The sequence below is a fragment of the Macrobrachium nipponense genome, chromosome 44 (assembly GCF_015104395.2).
Source record: "Macrobrachium nipponense isolate FS-2020 chromosome 44, ASM1510439v2, whole genome shotgun sequence".
In the NCBI taxonomy this organism is placed as follows: Eukaryota; Metazoa; Arthropoda; class Malacostraca; order Decapoda; family Palaemonidae; genus Macrobrachium; species Macrobrachium nipponense.
In genome coordinates, this window is record NC_087221.1 from 20,650,823 (window position 1) to 20,664,947 (window position 14,125).

General features: G+C 36.0%; 3 protein-coding genes across 5 annotated transcripts in view; 1 reads left to right on the top strand and 2 right to left on the bottom strand.

The window, feature by feature from the left end:
- Positions 1-541: 541 nt before the first annotated feature.
- On the bottom strand, positions 542-5,017 carry LOC135204075 (uncharacterized). Its single transcript, XM_064234060.1, has 4 exons — positions 4,722-5,017; positions 3,765-3,830; positions 2,617-2,797; positions 542-1,069 (listed from the first exon to the last, which is right to left on the bottom strand). Exons 2-4 carry the CDS (start codon positions 3,783-3,785, stop codon positions 768-770), a joined length of 504 nt encoding a protein of 167 aa, XP_064090130.1. The 5' UTR covers positions 3,786-3,830; positions 4,722-5,017; the 3' UTR covers positions 542-767.
- A 120-nt stretch (positions 5,018-5,137) lies between these two features.
- LOC135204074 (mannose-binding protein C-like) overlaps positions 5,138-14,125 on the top strand; it is a 226,400-nt gene continuing 217,412 nt past the window's right edge. The window contains exon 1 of the mRNA XM_064234059.1: positions 5,138-5,380. The gene's annotated coding sequence lies outside the window, so the exon portion shown is untranslated. The remainder of the gene's footprint in view (positions 5,381-14,125) is intronic.
- The window catches only part of LOC135204076 (uncharacterized), a 22,453-nt gene continuing 15,347 nt past the window's right edge, over positions 7,020-14,125 (bottom strand). For all 3 annotated transcript variants that reach the window (XR_010312085.1, XR_010312086.1, XM_064234061.1), the window contains exons 3-5: positions 12,136-12,174; positions 10,846-11,044; positions 7,020-7,514 (exon numbers count right to left, since the gene is read on the bottom strand). Coding sequence is in view for 1 of the 3 variants with exons in the window: in XM_064234061.1 (XP_064090131.1) it covers positions 7,360-7,514; positions 10,846-11,044; positions 12,136-12,150 (369 nt within the window). In the remaining 2 variants the exon portion in view is untranslated. The remainder of the gene's footprint in view (positions 7,515-10,845; positions 11,045-12,135; positions 12,175-14,125) is intronic.

Sequence of the window (14,125 nt, forward strand, 5' to 3'; positions counted from 1 at the left end):
TAATTAATCAGACAGTGAGATTTAGGGGAAGTGTTTACTTAATCTAGTTCAGGAGAGGAGAATGACAGTGTACAGTTTTTTTTGAGGGTCAGACTTTATTCTTTTTATTCCATTTTATATTGATTTTGTTCCATTTAATGTTTAGCTAATTTGGGAAATAAAAAGTATATCTTTGTATCTACGAGGATTCATTAGCCCAGTTTGCATTTTTAGCTCATGCAGAAGGATAATCAGCAATGAGAGGTAAGGGAGTTGCCTGTTTGTTTAATTTGTTTAAACAAGTGTCATTTAGTCCTAAAAGCTCGGCAAGATACATAAGGAGCATTAAAAATTGTTCGTCTTTGTCAAAAGTCTAAATGAACCCACGGTTGTATTGGTAATCAGCTAATGATAACAAACAATAAAGTTTCCGTCTAAAACCTTATCTTCCAGTATTCATGTTTTTCATTATTCAAGGACAATTTTCGAAACAATGAGAACAGTGATTACACCCATCATTATGAAAATATAGATATGGTCCTGAGAAAGAAAAAGACACATCGTGCAGTTATTGTCTAATCATAAAAAATCAAATTCGAATACTGAAAAAAATCAAGTCATCGAGCCTCATGACAGTATTAATTTTTTTTTTCAAATGACTCAGATGCTAAACAAAGAAACTAAGCGGAATTATCTTCCAGCAAAACGTTATGTAACACCCAAGGAAGGTCCTACAATATTCTACACGATTTATCCTTCAATTTTTTTGCCATTCCAGATCTCTAGGCCTAAGGCTTTGGACGAAATTCCGTTGGAGGGGGATAGCTTTCACCGGAGGCGAAACCATAGTTGGTCTGATAACTACTCGTGGGCATCTGGCCATAAGGTGGCGGAGCCGGCATGCCCTGTGCCATATGCCCTGGAGGAACTGCGTAGGTTGTGGACGAGGGGTGTAATGTCGCAGGCTGGGAAATCCCCGGATACGATCCAGCTGGGCCGACGGTCATCACAGCCTGCGGCAGTAGAGGCAGCCTCACTGGATTCGTTCGAACTTGATAATATATCACTATTCCTGCCACCAGCACCCCGACTGGAAGAGAGGAAGTTTTTGGATAGATGGAATCGCACCTATGAGTACATTCGCTGTTTAGGTAAATGCGTTACACCGGCTCCCCTAACAGCGGGTGGCTCCGGTAAAAGAAAAATTATTTAGGTCACCGCAACATTCTTACTTTGACTGCTGAATTGTGGATGAATCCCTATTAAAAAAAGAAAAACTGTCACAACATAACTCAGTTCATTCACTTACACAGGAGCTCCATCAGCAGCTAGTCGAACCTCCCCATATAGACACAGTGCCACTCACCGTCTTACAGACTATGTTATAAAATTTCCTTATATCATTTGATGCTTTTAGATATTAAGGCACTTCCTTTCCAAAGTATCTTTCACAACATCTATCCTACCATTTATAGCCCTTATCTCCTCCTGCCTCCAAAGGCATCTAATTTATACACTCTTTTTACTGTCCATCCTGCTACAGTCTTTCAGCATGACCTATGAGCAAAATACTGTAAGTCATCCTCTCACCTACATTAACATTTTTACCAACTTCTGTGATTGTCCAATATCTCACCCTGTCAGTTCTCTTCACATCATATATTCTAAACAAATAGTTCAATACCCTAACTTCAACTATTTCCTCCCAATCACACTCAACATTTATACATCACTTCCATACAGGAGAGTAGGTTCAACAATCCCTTCAACATGGCCACCTCCACTTCCACAGACAATTCAAGAGTTTCCCCAATATTTTGAGCGCGCCCTGCTACATGTTGTGCTTCACGCACACTGTGACTCGCCTCCAGTCTCATTTTACCATCAACTATTATATTTACTCCATGTAATTATATGAATTAGCCATCTTCATTATTCCATCGTCCTTATTAATGTCCATTGCTTCATCCTCCTGGTTTCCACTTGCCCTAATAAGTTTACAATCGCTCATTTTAATTTCAACTTACCCCCCTTGGAAACATGCTAAAACTTTTTCACCAATCTTTACAGTTTCTCTTCACCATCCCTAACCAGTAATCTGCATACACCAACCACTCCATATTAGATTCCCGACTCCCTTGTTTTTCCCACAACTTCATCCCAGCCCTCATCGTCCTTACTCAACAGCAGCGTCATCATCTCTGATTGTCTGTGATGCAAAGGGCGTCTGTGAAAGTAGTCAGTTTCTCATATCTTTCCTAAGCTTTAACTTCTACTTATCTCTACTCATCTCTAGCCTCTCATCTTACAGTTCTCATCCAGGCAGACCTGGGTCTTTCAACTCTTCTGGTGCCAACAGGGGCCCAGGTGACACCATCATGAGCTGTTTCCTCAGGGGTCGTGCGAAGGACACGTCCAAGCCCTTTCCATTTCCCTGTCATCACTATCTCATCTACATATGGAATTTCCGCCTTTTCCCTCGCGGTATAATTTCTGGTTCCAAGCGAATGTAAGCAACAATAAAAAAACACGTATCGTGAGTCGTCACGAATAATTCCCTTATAAAATAAACATAAGTGAAAAGTACATTAGAAACATTCTGATGACAGCACAGAAAAACGATTTGCAAAGACTTACGTCCGCTTGTTAGCATGAGGGACCCGATGATAATTAGGGTTGAGCAAGTATCATTCATATCATAATCGTCGCAATCAGCGGTACTCCCAAAGATGATGAGAATGATTCCTGGTATAAGCAGGACTTTTCCCGAGATCATCAGTCCAATGGCCAAGGAGCTCCTAACGAATCTGCCACGTATCTTCATGAAGAAAGAATGGTCTTAGATGCGTCAAATAAGAAAAAAAGAATTGAAGCGATATTTTCATGATAAAAGATCACTTATAACAGGTTTTTTTAAAATGACCAAAGCGCTCACGCAGTATCTTCGTTGTCACAGATATAAGGAAATTATATTTCTGAAAGATTACTTTCACTCAAAATAATCAAATTCAATGTTAGATGAAGTATATTTATAGGGAAAATGTGCTAGATATTTAAAATGATTAGAACTAGGAAAAATCTGTATCTGTGAATATGCTGTAGAAAATACGCAGAAATATATATGTAAAAGATTTTAAAAATGGCTTCATGGAACATAATGTTTCAAATATGAAATATTAACAAAATATTGGACTAGTAGCTCTGATGAACTTGAAGGTCAGCTTCATAATTTATGGACATTTCTGGAATATTCATTTAGAATGTTCATGGGGACAAATACGCTTGAGACGTGTCATTTTACAGAAAATATATCAGTGGTATTGGCGATTAAAAAAGGAAATTAGTTATCACTTGCAAAGGAAATATATATATAGCCTATATAATTTTTTTTGCATAGCATACCGAAGTGTTAGGCAACGTTATAAGAATTGTGGATAATTGCCTGCATGATTTTGAATGGTATAAAAAATGATAGGTTGTTTACTACAGCTGGTTCACTTGAGGTAGATTCTTGGGTGAGTCTTACGCCTACGAGACGTTTGTTTGGTGGCAGCTGATTGGCTGGAAGCTGCCTACCTCCCGGTACCAGCCGATCAGCTGTCGCCAAACAAACGTCTCGTAAGCATAGGGCTCATCCAAGAATCTACCTGAAGTGAACCAGCTTTAGTCATGATTTCATATTGATAAATATCTGATAAATAACAATTGTTACGGGAATTCATTTTTGGTCCTCAATCAATGTTAAACCAAAGGTTAATTATAACTCATTTTGTAACTTTACTTACCATAGTACCTTGAACCTGCATTGTCCTGTTGCTTTCTACCTTCCGACTTTCTTAATAATTATTTTCCTGCAGGATAAAGATAAAGAGACCTTTAATTAACGTATTAAGAATGAAAGAGAATTTCAGGCCACATATGAAGGTGAGATTAGAAAGTAGCTTTTTGAAATAAGGTTGAGTGGCACCGCCCATTTATCTCATCGTCAAATGCGCAGTATTTTCGTCTATCATTGCGTAAGAGTTATTTAGACGTTTGGAGGTGAAACTACTTATGAGGAGTGTCTAATTTAAAATTTGAGTGGGTGTTATACATATCTTGGTTGTACACCTCCATACACAATGATTAGATTCGGAATGGCTTACAAGGAATAAAATAAATAGAACGTTTAATTTCAAGAATTTCAGTTGCATAATCAACCTCAATGATGCTTTCAATGATGTTTTCTAAATAATTATGAATTCAGTTGCGACAAATGCAAGGAAATCGTTATGATGAGATAGATTCGAAGACGGTCGTCAAACCTCCCTTGACAATTACTGTCTTAGCTATGGATGTAATCATACAAGTGATTAAAACGGCTGACAAATAAGCAAAAGGACAGTTAGTAAAATAAAGTGCTATTAGGTCAAAACTGTCATTGAGGAAGAGATTCTAATTATCATTTCTGCTCTTGAAACTCATTTAATCTCAGACGTCATTTCAAGAAGAAAAAAAAAGTCATTCCAATTTTCACTTCTATCCATCTTGAAACTCAATAGACCTCAGCATTTCGACTCGGTTTCCTAAAATTTCTGGCAACGATTTCCAGCGAAATACTTTGAAGCTCGAATAATGGAAGTAAATGAGGAAGGACTCCATATTCTCACAGGTGGCCCGATGCAGTACATTTCAACATTCACCTGTACACCTGCATAAGTCATAGCTTTTCCTTGCATTTGTGTTTTAAGTGTGTAACTCACCCCTTCTTTTTTTTGTCCTCCGCCAAGGATTCGTGTTCCTGATGGTGGTTCTTGGTGGTTCTTTCTTGGTCTTTCTATTCACTGTCAAGACACCTACGGTCAGGTCTTGCAACACCTTTCTCTTCACTTCGAGTCTGTGGTGGAGTTGATACTGTTACAAGACAGTTGATATTCCACAGGCTACGAGATTAATATATTTACATGCGGAATGATGTATCACAACTTCGTCACTTCAAATAAAAGAAGGTCACTAGGCAATAAAAGAGTGAATTCTTCACAGCAGTTGCACTCTTGTGAAGCAGCACCGCTTCTGCAGAGAAATTAACCCGATGATTATGACGCACACTGATAAGCCTTCACTGATAATACAGGAAAAAAAAGGTGGTTATCTTTTGTACACAGTGTTAAAAACATTCATTGGAATTAGTAGAGAGAGAGAGAGAGAGAGAAAGAGAGAGAGAAAGAGAGAACCTCAAGGTGAAAAGGGTGTGCAACGCAGTGCAAATCTCACCAAAACGCTTTCGGAATTTTTACTTACGCTTGAATATTTTAGAAGATTGACGCCATCTCGATGTTTGCGGAGTCGCTTGTGTCAATAAACTAACCATTTCCAGTATCGTACCAGCGTGTTCTTCTCGAGTCTATGAGGATATTACGCAGTAAGTATTTTACATACGAATATACAAAATTTGTAAATGGCATAAAAATAGATGAAACCAGTCACGACCTTAGCCTTGCTGATTTTTTTTTATTACTTATTTAAACTTAACGTATTCCCAGTACGTTCACAACACATACATATATAGTAGTACATACATGATATGAATTTTATCACTTGCACCTTGACATATTTCATATTACAAGCATTTACCTACAAATATCATTCAATTTCACGCAACCTCGGAACAATACACCGAGGGGGAATTAAGTGATAAGCGATCCGCTGTCAGAGGGATTCGAACCATCAAATGGTTTGAAAATGAGGCCTTTTCAAGAGGCTCTAATCGTCACAATATATATATTATATATATATATATATATATATATATATATATATATATCCATATAATATAAAATCAATAATATATATTATATATATTTATCCTAAAGAGGGAGTGATTTCTTTACGTATCTCAGGTTGATGAATCACCATTCTTAAGTGATTTACACCAGAGAGAAATGGTTTTTAAGTATCCCAGGTTGGTGAATCACGATTCTTCAGTGATTTACACTAAAAAGAAGTGATTTTTACGTATCTCAGGTTGATGAATCACGATTCCTAAGTGATATACTCTAGAGAGAAATGGTTTTTAAGTATTTCATTTTGATGAATCACGATTCTTATGTGATTTGCACTAGAGAGAAATGGTTTTTAAGTAACTCAGGTTGATGAATCATGCTTATTAAGCGATTTACATTAAAGAGAGATGAGTTTGACGTATCTTAAGATGATGGCTCATGATTCTCAAATAATTTGCATTGAAGAAAAACGTAACCTTATGTAGCTCAGGTGGATGATTCATGAATCTCAAGACTGATATTCAGAAGCTCAGGTCTGTGACGTCGTAGGATAATTATTTTTAAATTGGTGAAATTCCCACATGATTCATATAGTAGTAGTCAGGGTCACCTTTAATAATAATTGTGAACAAGGGGGATTTTTGCTACTTTTCAGGATACCAAAGGCAGTTACGAAGTTTATAAGAAGACTATGAAAGCACGCGGTTTTTTTCTAAAATAATGAACGAAAAACTTTTTTATTAATCTCCTGAACAGGAATCGACACAAACCACTTGAATCTTTTTGGGAAATAGTTTTCCGAGGAAAACTTTAGCCAAATCAGTAAAATAAAGAGAAAGAAAATAGCATATTGCATCTAGTTAAACGTATTCTGTAGTGTACAAAAAATGCGGTTATATCGATTACATGCTTTCCTCCTACCTGAGGTGTTAACAGCTAGTTAAATCAAATATATCTGATTAAGCGATAAAAAGATAACACAAAATTCTAATCAGGCTTTAAACTGATAAAAGAAACTCCCAATGGGTAAAGGAAGCCTCCCTTAGGGGAGTGGTGACATCACTGCACCTTACGTGGTGTAATGTGGGTGTAAATAAAAGGTGTTTGCAGCGCCCCCTCCTTTCCTAGCTGCACAAACTTTTTATACCCTTTTACTTTAACTCCATTTTGCTGTCCAACCTCTCCAACTGTTGCTTCTTAATGCAATGGTGAGGTTTTTCCTGGACGGTAAAATCATTTTTCTTACACGCTGTTTATCAAGGATCAAGTTCAAAAGCCTTTTTCAATGTTAACAAAATATATTTCTTATACGTCATTCATTAGCAACAAAGTCTTACGAGAGAAATCACATTTTTTTTCTAGTATATCATTCTTATAAATTATGAAGCAAAAGTCAGTCTTCAAAAAGAACAAGCAATACCTATTGAAAAAGAGTCTTTCTCGTTCATTATTTCGCAAATAATTATGTATACAAAACACTCCTTTCATGCTTAATAAAAATAGGTTCTCATTTTGAGCGTTTCTTGAAAATCAAGTTGACGCGGTTGTGTTTTATTTCGCACAGAAACATAAGCGTTTTCTTTTTCCTCACGTTTAACCTACGGAACATTCGATTGTCCTAAGAATAGAAGGACGGCGTCTTCTCTTGCGCCATCGTTTCGTCCGGATGAGAAGTGAGGACGGTGAAGTGACCCAGTCCTCCCGAAGTCAGGGCTTCCTTCGAGTTCCTCTTCAGCTGGAAGAACATCATGCTTCCGCCGACCCCAACCGTCGCTGAAAAGGGGAAAGTCAAAGATGAATTGTCTACTCGAGTACCCGCCATTGTCTGTAAATTTTGCGACTGTATGGACGATGTTGCAAGGGAAATGGTGGCTGCTATCGAATGTGCTTGCTTGACAATATGGGTGCAAAATGAGATTTTGTTCTGATGTGCAACTGGAACTTCCGAAGTTCTTGCTAGCGAAGATGCAATGTATTACGATCCTAATACTATTCTATACTTGCTCGTAAGGCCTTGAGTATTTTAAAGTATTTGAAGTAAAGAGTTCATCTCAGTGTCTTACTTAAATTTTCGTCAGATAGACCTATATATGAATCTTAACTTACACAGGTAAACGTTGTTAAGTAATTACCACCCAAGTAATCCTTTGGTAATTTTAGAATTTATGGATAAAAGTTTTCTACTTTTGTCACTTACTTTATATATATACATATATATGTATATATATATATATATAATATATATATATATATATATATATATATATATATATATATATATATATATATATATATATATATATATATAATATATATATGATGAGAGAGAGAGAGAGAGAGAGAGAGAGATTATTTATACATATATACATACGTATAACTGAATCACGAAAGTTAGGAACGTGATAAATCCATAAATAAAGATATATGCCACGAAGGAAAAACAAACGAAGGAGGTCTGCAAGATCTTTCGACGTTAAAAGTCCTTTACTGAGCAGAGACTGACATACATACGAGAAAAGACAATACAAGAAGATTCGTATAACTGACAGATAGGGATTATAAAGAGATTAGTACCTAAAATCCGACACACCTGGAAGATAAGAAACCTTCCCAAACAAGCATAAACAATGGGTGCAATTAAAGGTTTAAGACAATCATCTCAGATACAATTTCAAGACAATTAAAGGATTATAGGTGACAGCTATTCAGAACTTGTTAAACAAAACCATATTCACAATATATGACAGACATACATTACAACAAAATTAATAACTCTAAGGCAAGTGATTTTTATTTAAGTCAGTAATTATATCTTTGAGGTCATTCTTAAACATGTTACAGATACAAGGGTCTAAGTGAAAAAGGCCACGACTAACATTGAGATTACAATGAAAAGTAAGTTGTATTAAAGCAGATTCTAAAAGATTTCGTGATAAGACATCTCTTGACCTTGCAATTACTGAACTATCAACCCAATTTATTCGGTGGTTGTTTTCACCTAAATGAATGAATATTGCATTAGATTTTTGCCCAGTTTTTACAGAATATTTATGCTGGCTTAGCCTTACTTCTAAGCCTTTGCTAGACTGTCCGAGATAAAATGAGAGACAATCCATACATGGAATTTTATATATTATGTTGTTGCTTTCTCTGGGGCCATTTTTTATTAACATTCCTTTTAGTGTGTTATTATAGGAAAAAACAAGGTTGACATTAAAAGCTTTTAACAATGATTTAATGGTTTCAAATCCGTTAAAATAAGGCAAACTGAGAATGTTCTTAGAATTTTCTTTCTGCGTGTTACTTACAGTATAAAACTTTTTGTGGGCTTTATTATAACAAATGTCTAATATATGTGAAGGATAGCATAAATCTTTCCTTACTTTTCTTATGTATTCAATGCTCGTAAAAACATAGAGGAAAAAATTGATATTTTTATGTTAAGATGGTGGCCTGAGAAGAAATGAACATAAGTTAGGTTGTTAGTCGGTTTCCTATAAATACTGAATTTACATTGAAATGGTTCTCTATGTATCAAAACGTCTAAGAAAGGGAGGCAATTGTCTTTTTCTGATTGTAGAGTAAACTTAATCGATGGTTCCTGGTTATTTAATTTAGAGAGTAATTCATTTACATCAATACCGACAGGAAGAACAGCTAAACAATCATCAACATAACGATACCACTTTACAGGAATATGAATGATATTAGGTAAGTAGCGTTTTTCAAAGAATTCCATATACAGATTTGAGAGTAATGGTGATAAAGGATTTCCCATTGCCATGCCAAAAATTTGTTGATAAAATTCACCATTGAATATAAACTTACAATCACAAATGCACAAACTCGTGAGTGAAATAATGTGACTTATAGGTAGAGGTAATTCATGCTGAGTTAGTTCATTACTAAGATATTCTAAAATAGAGTCTATAGGGACTTTAGTAAAAAGAGAACATACATCAAAACTAACGAATCTATCAGTAGGGCAAAGAGCAATTTTGTTTAATTTATCAACTAAATCTAGAGAATTATATATATGAGAATCGGAGATGGTTCCAAGTAACGGGGACAAGATCTTAGTGATATATTTCGAAAGTTATTTTAACGAATTTGAAACCATTAAATCATTGTTAAAAGCTTTTAATGTCAACCTTGTTTTTTCCTATAATAACACACTAAAAGGAATGTTAATAAAAAATGGCCCCAGAGAAAGCAACAACATAATATATAAAATTCCATGTATGGATTGTCTCTCATTTTATCTCGGACAGTCTAGCAAAGGCTTAGAAGTAAGGCTAAGCCAGCATAAATATTCTGTAAAAACTGGGCAAAAATCTAATGCAATATTCATTCATTTAGGTGAAAACAACCACCGAATAAATTGGGTTGATAGTTCAGTAATTGCAAGGTCAAGAGATGTCTTATCACGAAATCTTTTAGAATCTGCTTTAATACTACTTACTTTTCATTGTAATTTCAATGTTGGTCGTGGCCTTTTTCACTTAGACCCTTGTATCTGTAACATGTTTAAGAATGACCTCAAAGATATAATTACTGACTTAAATAAAAATCACTTGCCTTAGAGTTATTAATTTTGTTGTAATGTATGTCTGTCATGTATTGTGAATATGGTTTTGTTTAACAAGTTCTGAATAGCTGTCACCTATAATCCTTTAATTGTCTTGAAATTGTATCTGAGATGATTGTCTTAAACCTTTAATTGCACCCATTGTTTATGCTTGTTTGGGAAGGTTTCTTATCTTCCAGGTGTGTCGGATTTTAGGTACTAATCTCTTTATAATCCCTATCTGTCAGTTATACGAATCTTCTTGTATTGTCTTTTCTCGTATGTATGTCAGTCTCTGCTCAGTAAAGGACTTTTAACGTCGAAAGATCTTGCAGACCTCCTTCGCTTATTTTTCCTTCGTGGCATATATCTTTATATATATATATATATATATATATATATATATATCATATATATACATATATATATATATATATATATATATATATATATATTATATATATATATATATATATATATATATATATAGGGGGAGAGAGAGAGAGAGAGAGAGAGACTGCAGTAACACTCACTGACCTCCGATCACCATCAAAAAGAGCCCACTTATGAAGAGATTTGTCGTGTATCTGCTACAGCTGTAGTCGTGCCAGTCGTAGTCGTCGTAGCACGTGGAAGAGGCGAACAGGGAGAATAGAACCAGTGAGCCCAGCAAGCAGACAGCGGCGGCGGCGATTGTGCCCAAAACCATCCCGGAGGTCACCATGACCCCGCACATCTGCCGAAAGACACGGGTTTTAGAGTCTACCTATAGGGGCAGGGGATCTTGACAGGGGGGGTTATCCCTAGGAGGAGGACCGCATGCTGAGGTATGGGGCTTGATCTCTGGGTATTTGTACCTTACCAAATTACTCATTGTTTATTTACATTTCACATTTTGTTAATGAATAACTATGCAAAACTATAAATGCGTTTGGTTTTCCTGTACGTTCTATTCCTAGCTATTCATACTATTCATACTTAAAGTATGTATTAAACCGACTATATTAAATTATATTGTCAACAAGCAGGGCTTAAGTAGTCTTAAGCAAAGGGGGTATGGAACCATACTGGGCAATTCATTGGGGGTCTGGAGTCATCGAAAGGTTAAGAACCCCTGATTTAGGGTCTAACTTTACAGTCTGCTACTTTTAGAGCCTCACCTTTCAATGGAAGTTCTCCTCAGTCATTTTTTTTCCACTATGACGCACCTGACATGTATGCATTTATATATGCATGTATGGGTAAATGTACGTAATTAAGTATGTCTGCATGCTATAAATGCACATATTCCGTGTATGCTGGATTAAGAAGACGCCACAAAGGACAAAAATGATATTTTTTTTTCAGCTTTCAAAGGGACCTTCTTCTTCCTTTCTCCTGAAAATATCCACGCACACACACGCACACACAACCTCACACACACATACACACATGCATATATATAAACGTATATACACGAAAACTTGGAACGTGATGAATAGATAAACAAAGGCAAAATCCACGAAGGAAATAAAAACAATGGAATACCGCTGCAAGGCCCTTCGACTTTCGTCCTTTAGTAAAGGACGGGAATCGAAAGGTCTTGCAGAATTACTCCAGTGTTTCACTTTCCTTAGTGGATTTTGCCTTTATATATATATATATATATATACATATGAATACTTATGTGTATGTATATATATTTACATGCATGTTTGTATATGTGTGAAGAATATCTACATGCGTGCATTTCCATGCTCTAGATAGCTATTCCATCACTTATTAGGTTAATATTAGGAAGATATTGAATGAAACTAGTACGGAATTAGCAGTGCAATAACAACTCACCCTCATATTTGCCATGCTGCCTTGAGTATCCCCTGCAACCTGCAACGACAGAATGAATTGCACGTTTTGGTAATTCTTTTCAAAACCTGATGTATAAATAATGATCAATTATAAGTCAACAGTAGAAGACAAAAATCGAAATTCGACTTCGTGTTTTATTGTTGATACCAAGAGGCTTCAGACTCATAGGATAGATTTAAGCGAACTTTGACAAATTATTTAACGGGGAATAAAGCTTTTCTGGATGGTCAAGTTTTGTATTGGTGGCTCTCCGGCTTTATGAAAATAGAGTAGTTGCATTTTGTGATATCTAAAATGAATTCGTAAATGTGATAGTGCAGCGACACAGTCCACTCGTGTCATCTTGTAAACAGTGATAAAAAAATAACTGTGGATTCTCTTCTTATCCCTTTTATATTCTTTACTGTTGTCTGTTGACAAGAGACAAGTGGAAAACTGCCGTAACTGATGCGCTGGAGTCATGAAATGACAAACATAGAAAGCAAGAAATAATAGATTTGGATAACGAGTTTCACCTTTCGATGATTGATCAGTTATGAAAATCAAACTATGCAGCCAAGTACTGGAGCACTTGCAGTCATTCGGCGCCAAAGACAGTGAAAAAGAGGAGCTTGGAGTGGGTGGACGGCAAGATGAAAGAAAGGAAGATGGAATGAAAGTAGAGTGCAGTTAGGGGCCACAAGGACACCGAAGACAATCTTCAGTAATGTCTACAGTGCACTACGTAAGGTGCTCTGACTGCACTAACCCCTCGTGGGACTCTTCTCCTTGGGACATATTATCTTTTGTTTCCAGGTAATGTTACCTGCTTATGAAGTACAAAGAAATAAAGGTTGAGAGGCCCTTTGATTCTTGTGATTAAAAAGGCAACAATACGCAAAGACGTTGTCATGTAAAAAAGAACATGACGATCTGATCAGAGATCATAATCCAAGGCTCTCTTGACGCTTGAGAATGGTCCTAGCGTACTCGAGCTGACTGAGTGCTGACTTGGCTGATTCATCATAAAGCTGACATAACACAGAGGAGCTGACAAACGATCAGAGGGTAGTAAACACCAGAGTCCCGAGCATTATCTGCCAGCACAAACAAAACGAGAACAGAAGCAAACGAAGGTGTTCTACATTGCAAAATTTCCTCTGAAATCCCTGATAGCACACACAAAAAAAAAAAAAAAAAAAAAAAAAAACAAGGACGAGAAGCGACTCTTGATTTCACTACAAGCCGGATGGTGGGTTTATCGCTAATTACGCAAGTGTTAGAAAGCCAGCGTATTTTCCTTATCGGGGTCTCTCTTTTTTTTCCTCCTTTTGTAAAGATGCCGTTTATATAAATATTTATAAATGTGTATGTATATGTATGTGTGTGATAAAAATTCTCATACATACATACACACACACACACACACAAAAATGGTTTATCTCAGAAAATGCCCAACAGTTTCGTCCTCTAATGGACCTCTTCTTGGAGCGTTTATTAATAAACGCTCCCAAAAGAGGTCCATTGGAGGACGAAACTGTTGGGCATCTTCTGAGCTGAACCATTTTCATTTTCCTATGTGGAATACAGATGAATTACCATATCTTCGTGCCTAAGAAGATTACTAGTGCACTATATATATATATATATATATATATATATATATATATATATATATATATATATATATATATATATATATATACTTACGTATACATATAATATGTATAAAAATATGCGTGCTTACTTTCTGTCTGCTTATTCAATATGACCAATCACACTTATCATTCTTTCTCCCGCTTGCGATAGGCAAGATTAATGATGAAAAAATGAAACGGAACACTTCAGAAACTTTCTATGACGGATGTCAATCTACGCATCTCCTGTCATGATATTATGTGATCCCATTCTCATCTCTGATACACGAAGCATAATTATGTCATTATGCTTCATTACAGAAAAGTGAATGGCTTATTCTATAATATCATCA